At 46.9% G+C, this 15,617-nt stretch overlaps 1 protein-coding gene across 1 annotated transcript in view; it reads left to right on the forward strand.

Moving 5' to 3' along the window:
* NIPBL (NIPBL cohesin loading factor) overlaps positions 1 to 15,617 on the forward strand; it is a 63,446-nt gene that overhangs the window by 25,459 nt on the left and 22,370 nt on the right. The window contains exons 10-12 of the mRNA XM_075847595.1: positions 14,265 to 14,444; positions 14,539 to 14,721; positions 15,435 to 15,506. Of these exons, the coding sequence (XP_075703710.1) occupies positions 14,265 to 14,444; positions 14,539 to 14,721; positions 15,435 to 15,506 (435 nt within the window). The remainder of the gene's footprint in view (positions 1 to 14,264; positions 14,445 to 14,538; positions 14,722 to 15,434; positions 15,507 to 15,617) is intronic.

The following is a 15,617-nucleotide window of genomic DNA, read 5'->3' on the forward strand; positions in this document are numbered from 1 at the left end:
ATGGAGACGCAAGAACAAATAATTTTAAAAAGAGTTTTTACTATGCAAGTAGTAAAACATACAAAAATTATACAAATTTGGTATCTTTCCAATCGTAACAATTCGCTGAATAAAGTTATGTTATTTATACCACACGGTAAACGGCGTAGATTTAGGGCGCAAAAAAAGTGGTGAAAGTTCAGGTTTCCTTCTATCCCTCCCGAAAAAAATGTAAGAAAAGTTAATGAATTAATTATATGTCCCCCAAAATGGTTCTATTAAAAAATACAACTTGTCCCGCAAAAAACAAGACCTTATACGGCGATGTCGACGCAAAAATAAAAAAGTTATAGCTCTTCGAACGTGACAATGGAAAACGTAAAAAATGGCTTGGTCATTAGGGCCCAGAATGCAAGCAGGGGGAAAGGGGTTAAAATGTCTGAAGAAATTGACAGCTGGGTTTAGGCCTCATGCCCACTTCAGTTTCTTCCTTCAGGGTGCTATCCGTCTTTGTCACTGATAGCACCCTGAACCCATTCATTTCAATGGGGCCATGCACACTTCAGTTTTTTTGACGGTCCCGTTGCTCCGTTCCGTTCCAAAGTAGAGCATGTCCTACTTTGGTCCAAGAATCCGTGACCGTGAGGCCCATGCAAGTCAATGGGGCCGTCAAAAAAACTGGAGGCACACGGAAGGCATCCGTGTGCCGTCCGTGTGTGATGGAGCCGTTGCCTAGCAACCGCCGGGCGGGCAGAAAAACATTAGAAAAATATTACACTAATCGGCAGCCACTTGTCTCTATCAATCACTGATAGAGAAAAGAGGCTGCTGATTATAAATAAAATAAAAAGCATTTCATACGTACCCGGTCGTTGTCTTGGTGACGAGTCCCTCTTCTTCCTCCAGTCCGACCTTCTTTTGTGACGCGGCAGCCTGTGATTGGCTGCCGAGGCCGCGGCAGCCTGTGATTGGCTGCAGCGGCGACATGGATTGAACGTCATCGCTGGAGGCCGAACAGGAGGAATGTATGTATGAACTTATTTTTTTTATTACATTAAAATTTTATTTTTTCCGCGCGCAGAGCATGGTACTGTCACCCTGGACAGTACCATGCTCGGCGCACGGAAATACGGAGTGCACATGGACACCACACGGCCGCTAAAACGGGTTCACGGACCCGTCAAAAGCGACCGTGAAAACGGTGACGTAAGTGTGCACGAGGCCTTAACCAATTGGAAGTGTCACTGCACAGACACTGTCCAATGAGGGCTGACAAAGTGAGGCCCCATGCACACGACCGTGCCCGCAATCACGGCCCGCGATTGCGGGCACGGCCGGCTGCCGACTGACATCCGCATTTTCGGGCCGTGCTCACATACAAAGTATGGGAGCACTGCCTGCAAAATGCAAAAGAACGGACATGTTCCATAATTCCCGGAACATTTCCACGGCACGGAGACCCTTCCGTAGTGTTACGGAAAGGTGTTCGCGTTCAATGAAAGTGAATAGGTCCGTTTTTGTGGACCGAAATTGCGGTCCCCAAAAACTGAGTTTTTTTACGGTCGTGTGCATGGGGCCTGAGACTGTAGGGACATGGCCCTTCGACAAGCAGGATGACAACACCCAGTTGTCCATTTATTCATACATTTCTAGGAGGAATAATAGAGGAACGATGCAACGCAGAGCTATGAGATAAGATGCTCCAGAATTGTTACATCATGGAGAATACAAGTATTTACTAAAACAGACCAGTCAGGAGAGGTGATGCACACAATCGTGCCGTATGTACGGTCAGCAGACTGCCCGCAGAGTGTCACCCACCTTTGTGAACCGTGCGCACAGTGATAAGGAGCACGCTCCGTAAATGCGAAAAATAGGACATGTCCTATTTTTTTGCGAATCGTGTCTACGGCCCGGACGCACGCACGCACACACGTGTGACATTGCCTTCATAGTAGTTGTAAGCTGCCCATACACTTTATATAGCCGTCGGCTGAACGGTCGATTGGTGACATCTGTTCCCCCTCCATCCTCTCCGCCGAGCCCGCATGATTTCTATGTTAGCGGCAGTGGCGTAACTACCGCCGTAGCAGCAGTAGCGGCTGCTACGGGGCCCGCGGCATGAGGGGGCCCGTGTCGCCCGCCGGCACGTGCCCCCACCATGGCCGGAGGCTCCGCTAGCAGCCGCTATGGCTGCTACAGCGGGACGCCACTGAACACTACGGCAGAGCAGGGAGGTATCTCCCCGCTCTGCCATTTACTGGTTCCCGACCGCTGGCTGTATTTTTACGGCCAGCGGTCAGGGACGGGTCCTTAAAACCCGAGCCATAGACTTTCTACGGCTCAGGGTTTAACTTGCTGCCTGCGCGATCGGGCAGCTGAATGTCGGGTCTCCGGCTGTCAGTCTTACTAGACCCACCACAGCCCTATTAGTGACAATCGTCACTATGAGAGGGCTGATTTCCCCTGTAACTGGGGCTGCTGTGCAGAAACATGGTGTAAAAGAGAGAAAAAAATATATATAAAGTTCCCCAAAGGTCTTTTTTGACCATAGTAATAAAAAAATAGTAAAGTCAAGTGCAAAAAAAATTAAATAATAAATACACATAAAATACCCACCCCAAAAAAAAAACGTTCCCCCCCCCCCGCCAATCATTGTTGTAACGCTAGCGCTGACCCAATTGCCCTAATATAGACATGTAATATATTACAATTTACGGTAGACAGTGGCGATCACAAATAAAAGGTCTATTTTAGGGTAAAACGATGTTATTACCAAAAAAAAAATAGCTGAAATGTAAAAAAGCTTCTGTTTTTACTATTATTTTCAAACTTTATGAATAAAAATTCTAAAATAGCAAAAAACGTGCATATAAAAACGATAAAAAATGAAACCTGCATTGTCTACGGAAAAAACTTCGCAAAAATCACGTCGTTAGCCCAACAAATAAAAAAGTTATAGCCATTTAACTAACACGTGCTAAAAATGGCTAAACGGTGTCTGGTCCTGAAGGCGCAAAATAGAGCAAAAGACATGTATCCCCCCCCCCCCCCCCTCTCCACAGGACATGTATCCCCTCTCCACAGGACATGTATCCCCCTCTCCACAGGACATGTATCCCCTCTCCACAGGACATGTATCCCCTCTCCACAGGACATGTATCCCCTCTCCACAGGACATGTATCCCCCTCTCCACAGGACATGTATCCCCTCTCCACAGGACACGTATCCCCTCTCCACAGGACATGTATCCCCCTCTCCACAGGACATGTATCCCCCTCTCCACAGGACATGTATCCCCCTCTCCACAGGACATGTATCCCCTCTCCACAGGACATGTATCCCCTCTCCACAGGACATGTATCCCCTCTCCACAGGACATGTATCCCCCTCTCCACAGGACATGTATCCCCCTCTCCACAGGACATGTATCCCCCTCTCCACAGGACATGTATCCCCCTCTCCACAGGACACGTATCCCCCTCTCCACAGGACACGTATCCCCTCTCCACAGGACACGTATCCCCTCTCCACAGGACATGTATCCCCCTCTCCACAGGACATGTATCCCCCTCTCCACAGGACATGTATCCCCCTCTCCACAGGACATGTATCCCCCTCTCCACAGGACATGTATCCCCCTCTCCACAGGACATGTATCCCCCTCTCCACAGGACATGTATCCCCCTCTCCACAGGACATGTATCCCCCTCTCCACAGGACATGTATCCCCCTCTCCACAGGACATGTATCCCCCTCTCCACAGGATCTCCACAGGACATGTATACCCTCTCCACAGGATCTCCACAGGACATGTATCCCCCTCTCCACAGGATCTCCACAGGACATGTATCCCCCTCTCCACAGGATCTCCACAGGACATGTATCCCCCTCTCCACAGGACATGTATCCCCCTATCCACAGGACACGTATCCCCTCTCCACAGGATCTCCACAGGACACGTATCCCCTCTCCACAGGACATGTATCCCCTCTCCACAGGATCTCCACAGGACAGGGGATACATGTGTGATCGCTGGCATTGATAGGGAGAACGAGGGACATGTATCCCCCTCTCCACAGGACATGTATCCCCTCTCCACAGGACATGTATCCCCCTCTCCACAGGACATGTATCCCCTCTCCACAGGACACGTATCCCCTCTCCACAGGACACGTATCCCCCTCTCCACAGGACATGTATCCCCCTCTCCACAGGACATTTATCCCCCTCTCCACAGGACATGTATCCCCTCTCCACAGGACATGTATCCCCTCTCCACAGGACATGTATCCCCCTCTCCACAGGACATGTATCCCCCTCTCCACAGGACATGTATCCCCCTCTCCACAGGACACGTATCCCCTCTCCACAGGACACGTATCCCCCTCTCCACAGGACACGTATCCCCCTCTCCACAGGACACGTATCCCCCTCTCCACAGGACACGTATCCCCCTCTCCACAGGACACGTATCCCCCTCTCCACAGGACACGTATCCCCCTCTCCACAGGACACGTATCCCCCTCTCCACAGGACATGTATCCCCCTCTCCACAGGACATGTATCCCCCTCTCCACAGGACACGTATCCCCCTCTCCACAGGACACGTATCCCCCTCTCCACAGGACATGTATCCCCCTCTCCACAGGACATGTATCCCCCTCTCCACAGGACATGTATACCCTCTCCACAGGATCTCCACAGGACATGTATACCCTCTCCACAGGATCTCCACAGGACATGTATCCCCCTCTCCACAGGATCTCCACAGGACATGTATCCCCCTCTCCACAGGACATGTATCCCCCTCTCCACAGGACATGTATCCCCCTCTCCACAGGACATGTATCCCCCTCTCCACAGGACATGTATCCCCCTCTCCACAGGACACGTATCCCCTCTCCACAGGATCTCCACAGGACACGTATCCCCTCTCCACAGGATCTCCACAGGACACGTATCCCCTCTCCACAGGACATGTATCCCCTCTCCACAGGATCTCCACAGGACAGGGGATACATGTGTGATCGCTGGCATTGATAGGGAGAACGAGGGACTGAAAGTCCCCTGAAGTTCTCCATCACAAACCTCGGACTTCCGGGGGTCTGTGTCGGCAGCTCCGTAGAAATGAATGGAGCGCCGGTCGTGCTTGTGCGCATGCGTGACCAGCGCTCCTTTCATTTTTATTGAGCTGTGCAGACGCCGGAAGTCAGAGGTTTGTCATGGAGAAGTTCAGGGGACTTTCAGTCCCCCGTTCTCCCTATCGCTGCCAGCGATCACTCATGTATCCCCTATCCTGTGGAGATCCTGTGGAGAGGGGATACATGTATTTTGTAGGACACACTGTAGGTCGCATTTTTTTGGGAGGGGGGGCTGTATGGCGTTCCCTACAGGGGGGGTGGCTGTATGGCGTTCCCTACAGGGGGGGAGCTGTATGGCGTTCCCTACAGGGTGGGAGCTGTATGGCGTTCCCTACAGGGGGGGTGGCTGTATGGCGTTCCCTACAGGGGGGGAGCTGTATGGCGTTCTCTACAGGGGGGGCTGTATGGCGTTCCCTACAGGGGGGGAGCTGTATCGCGTTCCCTACAGGGGGGGTGCTGTATGGCGTTCCCTACAGGGGGGGAGCTGTATCGCGTTCCCTACAGGGGGGGAGCTGTATGGCGTTCCCTACAGGGGGGGAGCTGTATGGCGTTCCCTACAGGGGGGGAGCTGTATGGCGTTCCCTACAGGGGGGGAGCTGTATGGCGTTCCCTACAGGGGGGGAGCTGTATGGCGTTCCCTACAGGGGGGGCTGTATGGCGTTCCCTACAGGGGGGGCTGTATGGCGTTCTCTACAGGGGGGGCTGTATGGCGTTCTCTACAGGGGGGGCTGTATGGCGTTCTCTACAGGGGGGGCTGTATGGCGTTCTCTACAGGGGGGGCTGTATGGCGTTATCTACAGGGGGGGCTGTATGGCGTTCTCTACAGGGGGATGTATGGCGCTATCTACAGAGGGGGGGGGGCTGTATGGCGTTAGCTACAGGGGGGGGGGGGGGCTGTAAAAAAGGCACTATCTACAAGGGGGGGGGGTTGTGTGACACCCAGGGGAGGGGGGGCCCCAGTCAAAAGTTTGCTATGGGGCCCAGTCTTTCCTAGTTACGCCCCTGGTTAGCGGCTTTGTCTCCAGCGGGAACAGACTCTGGCATTTCGCAATCCAGATGTCGGTGGAGTCTCGGCTGGTCCTACTGTAATCAACCACGTTGTCAGGCTTTCATCTAATGTGTATGGGCACCTTTACTTTGCTGTCAGTTTTATACATCATCTGTGTAGTGACCCCCACCTGTCACAACCTCTTACTATATTGTGCTAGAGAAAGAACACCGCTCCGCAGCATAGTGATATAGTGAGAGCTCACAATGGGGAGGATGTGTAGCAGAGCTGACACGGTACTACCCCCTCCATGGCACTGCTCTGCTGATTACAGGCCTCTGCCCTGTGTACTTGGTGCCCGCTCTGATGATGAGCACTGCTGTGTCTGTCCTGTAGATCTTCTTTTCTCATTCAAAATCATCTACACGGAGATGCCATCGTGATACTATATTTATAGAGCGAGCGCGGCGCACACCGGGGAATGACCACTAGGCGGCGCTAGCCCGCATGTAGATCGGCGTATAGACACTTTATGGACATGATATAGTTAACCAAAACCGAAAGCGCTCCCTGTATAGTGTGCATGGGGAGAGTTTGTTTGTATTCCGCTCTTCACCACACGAGGGCGACATCCTGGGAAAACAGGCAGCACGTGGTGTGAACGTGCGGCTGCTGTGCCGAGGATCATCATAACAACAACACGAGCGGCCGGATGTAGTGTGCAATGATGTATAGCGATGTAGAGGTATAGAGAGAGATGTAGTGTGCAATGATGTATAGCGATGTAGAGGTATATAGAGAGAGATGTAGTGTGCAATGATGTATAGCGATGTAGAGGTATATAGAGAGAGATGTAGAGGTTAATTAATTATTGATGGTGATTGTGTTTTTTGATCTGTCGGCTTTCTCGGCTGCAGACAATGGGCAACTCATAATATTAATAATTCATTAACAAGGCGCACAATGTTACATGTCGGCCTGGTCTGTTCGCTGGTTTTATGTAGTTTGTAATCAGATGGAGAAGAAAAGTGATTTTATTTTACAGAACAGAAATGTAAGTAGTAAAAAAAAAAGTGGAAACTGTTCAGCATCTGATGTCTGATTCATGGACAGTTTTCTTGTCTGTAGACATGCACCTGAAATTACCGTCGGCCGCAAGACAATTGTATCCCGACCCCCAGAAGCGGGCACGCCCAGTGGCTTATGTCAACAGGGAAAGAGGAATAAGCTGCTGCCATACCCCTCTGGCTTAGGCTATGTTCACATCACATTTTGTCACTACGTTTAGTGTGTACGTTGGGAAAGGTCCTGACGTATACTCTAAACGTGCCCATAGGGCTCCATTAGCCTGACGGAGTCCAAAAGAGTGTCCATTTGGCCTCTGCCAGGCTGGTATACATCAGTTTTTCTTTTGGAGGATGGAGTAAATGTAGTAGACTACGCTATTCCATCCTGAGGGATCCCACCAAAAAAAACACCTTGTACCGTGCAGCTTTTTTTTTTTTCATGGGAATCTGTGTGTGATCAATGCCACTTTATGGCATCTGTTACAGGTTTACGTTCAACGTATACCTCGGGGAGCTTTCACAGGGCTGGAATACCTGGGAAGGGCATCAGGTAGCGCTTTGCCCAGGGGGAAGCCCCTAACGTCCCTGTCCATATATGGACAGTGATGTAATGGCCTTTTAACTACGGAGTCCCCGGCCAGAGCATCCGCAGCGCTCTGGCCGAGGTCTACGTTACTGTCCATAGACCATTGAAAGTTGTAGTAATATAATAATAGTAATAATAAAGTAAAAAATAAATGGATCGAGATGTGCAGTAGAGAAATGTGACGAGGGTGGCCATGCTTCATTATCGATAAATGCCTTAATACTGCTGTCAGACAGGACCATGTGTTGTGTATTGCCAGATAGTGCTGGTCAGCGACTGTACCCGCTATGCTCTCGGCCCTTTACCACAGTGCATTGCTTGTTTTTACATCCGGTACTGTAAAATGAGGTCCATTTCGAGGGCTGTACGCCAAAGAAAATGGTCACAAAAATAATGTATTAAATGCGACCGGAATGGGGTTCTAAAACGTACTAGTGTGGAATCAGGACCGCGCTGCCGTGTAGTGACAGACCAGCCCTAGGCAGGTATTCGTTAGAGCAGAGCAAATGATTGAAATAAAGGCTCTATAGTAGGCACTAGTATTTTTTGCAGCCAGCATTGAGGAACCTTGGGGTTAATGTGATCCACATTAACCCCAATGTTGCCATTATGTGAGGGAAATGATGGTCACTTATAATGTGAGGGTGAAGTGTTATGTTCTCATGTTTTCAGTAGGGGACTGTACTCGCAAGGGGAAGCAGTGACTCCTAGCATAGATAACTGATGCTAGGAGCCCGGCTTCCTGAACTGTCTGGTCCGGGAAATGCGGGCGACACATTGTCCGTATATCATGGACCAAACACAGCCATGTGAATAAGTTCTAATTGTAATCAACCCTCACAGATTAACCCAATGTTGCCCATTATAAGCATTCTAGTAAATGATCCCATCATGTACCTCGCTCAGTCATAATGGACAACATTGGGTTAATGTGTGAGGTACATGATGGGGTTAATTACAATTAACTTGAGGCACGTGGAGGTTCAAAATTGATAACACCTCGTGCCTCACATCCGAAAACGGAAGGACATTTTTATTGTTGGCAAAGTATCGTTTTGGTATCGAGTATCGCAATACTGCTCTAAGTATCGATGTCGAAGTCCAAATTCTGGTATCGTGACAACCCTACAGGTATGTTTGCGCTGCTCTACCTGTGCTCTATATAGCATTGTCCGCAGTTTTGACAGGTCAAAACTGGGGACAGATTCCCTACGTTACAGTAATTACATCCTATATAATACTTCAAGGCTAAAATCTCCCAGCATTCCTTTATATAAGGCTCCGTTATCTGCACAGAGCTTGCCTTACCCTAGACCCTGTACATTAACCCCTTAATGACCAGCCTATTTTGGACCTTAATGACCAAGCTATTTTTTACGTTTTTCAATCGTCGCATTCCAAGAGCTATAACCTTCTTATTTTTGCGTCTACATCGCTGTATAAGGTCTTGTTTTTTGCGGGACAAGTTGTATTTTTTAATAGCACCATTTTGAGGTACATCTTATTTATTGATTAACTTTTATTAACTTTTTTTTGGGGGGGGGATAGAAAAAAATCTGAAATTTCGCCACTCTTTTTTGCGTCCTAAATCTACGCCGTTTACCGTGTGGTATAAATAACACAATAACTTTATTCAGCGGGTTGTTCCGATTGCAATGATACCAAATTTGTATAGTTTTTGTATGTTTTACTACTTTTACACAATAAAAACGCTTTTTTTTCAAAATTATTTGTTTTTGTGTCTTCATATTTGAAGAGCCGTAACGTTTTTATTGTTCCGCCGATGCGGTCGTATGAGGGCTTTTTTTTTGCGGGACGGCTTGTAGTTTTTATTGGTACCATTTTGGAGTAGATGCGACTTTTTGATCTCTTTTTATTACATTTTTTTAAAGTCAGTATTCACAGAAAACAGCAATTTTTCCATAGTTTTTTATTAATTTTTTTTACGGCGTCCACCGTGCGGGTTAAGTAATGTAATAGATCTATAGTCGGGGTCGTTACGGACGCGGCGATACCAAATATGTGTAACTTTTTTACTATATTTTGTTTTTTTAATAGTAAAGCAGTTTATAAGGGGAAAAGCTGGGTTTTCATTTTTTTTCACATTTTTTTTTTATTAACTTTTTTAAACTTTTTTTAAACTTTTTTACTAGTCCCACTAGGGGACTATAATATGCGATTCTGCGATCGCATTTATAATACACTGCAATACTTTTGTATTGCAGTGTATTATGCCTGTCCGTTTAAAACGGACAGGCATCTGCTAGGTCATGCCAGAGGCATGATCTAGCAGGCATACACTACAGGTAGACCTGGGGACCTTTATTAGGCCCCCGGCTGCCATCGCAGACATAGACACTCGGCGATCGTATCGCCGGGTGTCGGTGGGGGATAGAGGGAGCTCCTTCCCTCTCTCCAAAACCACTCAGATGCGGTGCTCACTATTGAGCACCGCATCTGAGGGGTTAAACGTGTGAGATCGATACTAATATCGATCTCACACGGCAGAGCAGGGACGCTCCCAGCCCTCAGCTGCCTCTAGCAGCTGACAGCAGGGAGATTTGACAGCTCCCTGCTCTGTAAACTTATTCCGATGCCGCGACGTAAAAAGTCTATGGCATTGGAATAAGGCCCGTTAGTGACCGACGTAGAAACACGATGGGCCGGTCACTAACGGGTTAATCGGGATGTAGGAAAAACTATATATGGGTTTACAGGGGTAGATGTTCACATAACAAGCGTCGATCACTGATCATTACAGATCGGCGCTCGTTTAAAGGTCCTTTACACGGGTCAATAACTGTATGGGGATGAATGATCGTTAACACATAATGGCAGCAGCAGATCTTCCTGTGTTAGGCCCCATGCACACGACCGTGCCCGCAATCACGGCCCGCGATTGCGGGCACGGCCGGTTGCTGACTGACAGCCGCATTTTCGGGCCGTGCTCCCATACAAAGTATGGGAGCACGGCCCGCAAAATGCGAAAGAACGGACATGTTCCATAATTCCCGGAACATTTCCACGGCACTGACACCGTTCCGTAGTGCTACGGAAAGGTGTCAGTGTTCAATGAAAGTGAATGGCTCCGTTTTTGCGGACCGCAAATGCGGTCCGCAAAAACGGAGGTTTTTTGCTGTCGTGTGCATGGGGCCTTAACGGGTGATTTTCCATGATTTTCAGGGCAGCATAAATGATGAAATAAGCGTTGGCCCCACATACACAGAAGAATATTTGGGGACGAGCGTTCATACAAATGCTTGTTCGCCTGACAATTGGCCCGTGTAAATGGCGTTAGAGGGGTTGTCAAGGTTGGGGCTGTTTTTCATACTGATGGCCCATCCACAGGATAGGTCATCAGTATATGATCTGTGGGGTTTGACACCCGGACCCTCACAGATCAGCTGCCCCCGGTTGCCGGAAGCTATGCAAGGCGTTGTTGCGGGAAGCGGGTGGCTACGACCACTGTATAGCTGCAACCTGTTCACTTGAAGCTTGCTGACGGTCTCCAATAACAACCTGCAAAATGATGAATGCAGCTTTGACGAGAATACTGCAACTCCGGATCCATATAAGTAATGCAGTGTGTTTATAAATTTATGTGTAGGTGAAGCGGCTTCTGAATCTACGTCCTCTGGGTTAAACCTGGTCATGTCTGAGAGGCTTTTATCTGGTGTATATTGGTGTGTGACTATATTGATTTACTGAGGACGATCGGTCTCCTGCCTGTATATGATTAACCCTCCCAGTGACCGCATAAAGCGATGGCAGCGGATGTGTTGACACAGATGACATTGGACTGTCTGACCAGGCGTACACAATGTCATGTATTATTACTCGGTTATTGATGGCTCTCTGTGGTTCTTGGTACCGGTATACTTTTCATTGACAGTCTGGTTATTTTTCACGCTGTTGCAGAACAATAAATGAATTATCACTAATAGCGGTGGAGGCATTTCCACCAGTATCATGTGCAGATCATGTGTCGAGTGTAGATTTATAACATTGGTGGAGTCTGGAGCACTCTTCTAGAATCAGGCATCTATAGTATTCGTTGCCGATGTTTGCTCTTAGAGCAGGTAGTATGATTGACTGCCATAAAGTGTGAGGCTCAATAGCATCCATATTCGGCTGTAAGCGGATGGCTCCCCCTAGTGGTGCCGAAATGTTAACTTGTAATTATGTTGAAGTGGAGTTCAGAGCTTCAAATACATGAGGAATATGGTGCAAATAAGATATTGGATTAAGTTATTAATAATAATAATTAGTATAGTCCAGTCTTTTGTCTGTACTGCTGGGAGAGACATGACTGTTGTTGAAAATGTTAAGACGGAAAATATTTATGCAAAAAAATATGACCATATACACACAAAAAGGGCAGACTAGATGGATCTGTAGACTGTTTTCCGCCATCAGATTTCATGTTTATGAAAGGTTACTTATCCTTACAAATTTCAAGATCAACAGATGAGGTTTTTTTTTTTTTAATTTTTAAGGCTACACCTTCACAACCATTTTTGTCCCAGTGTGTGAAAAATGAAGGGACTTTTCAGTATGTTTTGTTTAAAAGTTTCCTATTGTTTTGTTTTTACAGATACTTTGCAGACCTACTTGTGTCCATGGTAACAGACAACAAACAAACCCTATGTAGTCCTGCAGTCAAGACTTCCTTCCATCTATTCCCTACTTCTTAGTATCCTGCAGAATTTACGTTTGCATAAAGTAGGGGACAGATGGAAGTGTGACTGCAGGATACGACTACACAGGGGTTGTTTGCTGTCTATTACCATGGACTTGCATAGGTCTGCTTAGGAGCTGTAGACACGATAATTAAGACCTATTGCAGAGTAGCGTCATTTTTTATTTTAGATGCATTGAGACAATAGAAAAAAACAAAACATTGTTACGAGGGTGGACATAGCCTTTAAAGAGGCTCTGTCACCAGATTCTCAAATCCCTGTCTCCTATTGCATGTGATCGGCGCTGCAATGTAGAGAACAGTAAAGTTTTTTGTTTTTTTTAAAAACGTTCATTTTTGGCCAAGTTATGAGCTATTTTATATATATATATGCAAATGAGGTTTGAAATGGACAACTGGGCGTGTTTTTTTTCGTATGTCCAACTGGGCGTGTATTGTGTTTTTAACTGGGCGTGTTTACTTGTTTTACTAACTGGGCGTTGTGGAGAGAAGTGTATGATGCTGACGAATCAGTGACCAATCAGCATCATGCACTACTCTCCATTCATTTACACAGCAGCATCGTTCTTACTAGAACGATGTGCAGCCACATACACAAGTGTCCTGATAATGAATACACATGACCTCCAGCCTGGACGTCATGTGTATTCAGAATTCTGACACTTCTGAATCTTTTCTGTGAGATTTCCAGCAAGGGAAACGAAATCTCGTTTACCTCGTAATCTCGTGAGATTACGCGCAGCTTGCTGGAATGTCACAGAAAAGATTCAGAAGTGTCAGGATTGTGAATACACATGACGTCCAGGCTGGAGGTCATGTGTATTCATTATCAGGACACTTGTGTATGTGGCTGCACATCGTTCTAGTAAGAACACTATGTGCTGTGTAAATGAATGGAGAGGAGTGTATGACGCTGATTGGTCACTGATTCGTCAGCATCATACACTTCTCTCCACAACGCCCAGTTAGTAAAACAAGTAAACACGCCCAGTTAAAAACACAATACACGCCCAGTTGGACATACGGAAAAAAACACGCCCAGTTGTCCATTTCAATCCTCATTTGCATAAATATAAAATAGCTCATAACTTGGCCAAAAATGAACGTTTAAAAAAAACAAAAAACGTTACTGTTCTCTACATTGCAGCGCCGATCACATGCAATAGGAGACAGGGATTTGAGAATCTGGTGACAGAGCCTCTTTAAGAGTATACAATCTCCTGTCCACTTACAGGGCTTGTACCAGAAAATGCTCACCTATCCACAGTAGAGGTGATAAATTTCTGATCGCTGGGACCCCCACTGATCGTGAGAACGTGGGTCCCAAATATCCTTCTCCTCCTCACTGCTCAACTGCAGTAAGGAGGAAATTGAATGAAGCAATGGTCGAGCACTATGCGCTGCCGCTCCATTCAGATGAGTACAGCGCTGTTTTTAGTCTTTCTCATAGACATTGAATGAAGCGGCTGGCGCTTGGTGGAGCCCCCAGAGATCAGAATGTTATCACCTATCCTGTGAACAAATATTTTATTTTGATTCTGGGAAAACCCATCTATAGCACAGATCTGTGTCCTATGCCGAGATGTATCCACATTGTATCGGAGCTATCAGCTGGCAGAGTATACTTATATGTCTAGACCAGCCTTTTAAGCGCATTGTGAAAACAAGAGCCTATAATACATTTTGGTTTCTGGGGTTTTATTTGTCAGAATATGACACAGCGCTGTCCAGCCATCCTCTGCTTGATAGAATAATGTAACACCAAGGATGCGGTGATAATTATATTTCATGTTTGTGCAGGGGGCATTGACCAATCTGTCCTGAAGGAACTACCGCCTGAGCTGGTGGCAGAGATCGAGTCATCCATGCCAATCTGTGAACGTGTGAAAATGAACAAACGGAAGCGGAGTACAGTAAACGAGAAGCCCAAATACGCAGAGATTAGCTCCGATGATAACGCAAGTGAAGAAGAATTTGAACGTAAGAGTCGACTCTGCTGTCCGGGCCATTTCAGAACGGTTTCCTGTGATTTGTTCTGTGATGTGTAACTTGTGTAATACGTTTTTTTCTTCAGCTTCTAAGAAACGGCACAAAAAGGATAAAGTTGATCAGGAGTGGAAATGTGAAGATAGAGAGCGACGAAGTTCAGGGGATCACAGACGGAGCGGGAATGATAATAGACGAAGCAGTCGGTACAGGGAGCGTAGCCCTGAAGACTCTGATATGGAAGATTCTCCACCTCCAAGCCTCAGCGATGGTAAGACTATATAGCTGGCTGTTAAGGTGGACAAGCACTTTAGTTCGCTATTCCTCACGACTCACCCGTAGTCCAAACTAAGCCGCTGACAGGCTCCTGGCGGCTGCTTATCTCCAATGGCAACAAAGGACTTCTGCTGTCAGGGGAAAGTCGGTACTAAAATCGGCTGGTCCGGGCGACTTTAGTCTAATGTGTATGGGGAGCTTTAGGATTTATTGAATGTTAGAACCTTTAGCCATTCCTAAAATATGTTGTACAAAAAAACCACTTCTCGTTTATTCCTCAAGCCGGAACCGATACTAATGATTTTTCATGGGTAATATCTATTTGTGTATACATGTTCTATTTTTGGACGGCCATGTGAATACATCCATGGAACTACATTGTATTGAAAACGGATGTTTTTAACGGTCGTGTGAAAATAGCCTAAATATGATCACGTTTATGTTGTTATGGCGGCGATCCTGTATCCTTTATTGTAAATGATCATGAATATTCAGCGCCTTGGATTCCCTGGTTTGTATTATGGGACTGCTCTTCTGGTCTTGTGCCACTTATGTGTATACAAAACTCTAGACACTTCAACTATCCGTAATATTTTACAGCAGGGGGGGGGGGGGTACATGAAATCGTATCAAATGTTTACAGACTATTTATGACTATTTTAATCAGTAATTTTCTGATTATTAACTGCTTTATTTTTCTCCCTTCAGTTGCTCGGCGAATGAAAAAGAAAGAACGTCAGAAGAAAAGGAAAGCCTATGAGCCCAAGCTCACTCCAGAGGGTGAGAGATAATGGTTGCTTTTATAGTTGTCGCGCTCTCTGTCTCTGCGCTCTCTGTCTCTGCGCTCTCTGTCTCTGCGCTCTCTGTCTCTGCGCTCTCTGTCTCTGCGCT

This window comes from Rhinoderma darwinii, chromosome 1 (assembly GCF_050947455.1).
Source record: "Rhinoderma darwinii isolate aRhiDar2 chromosome 1, aRhiDar2.hap1, whole genome shotgun sequence".
Taxonomy (NCBI): domain Eukaryota; kingdom Metazoa; phylum Chordata; class Amphibia; order Anura; family Rhinodermatidae; genus Rhinoderma; species Rhinoderma darwinii.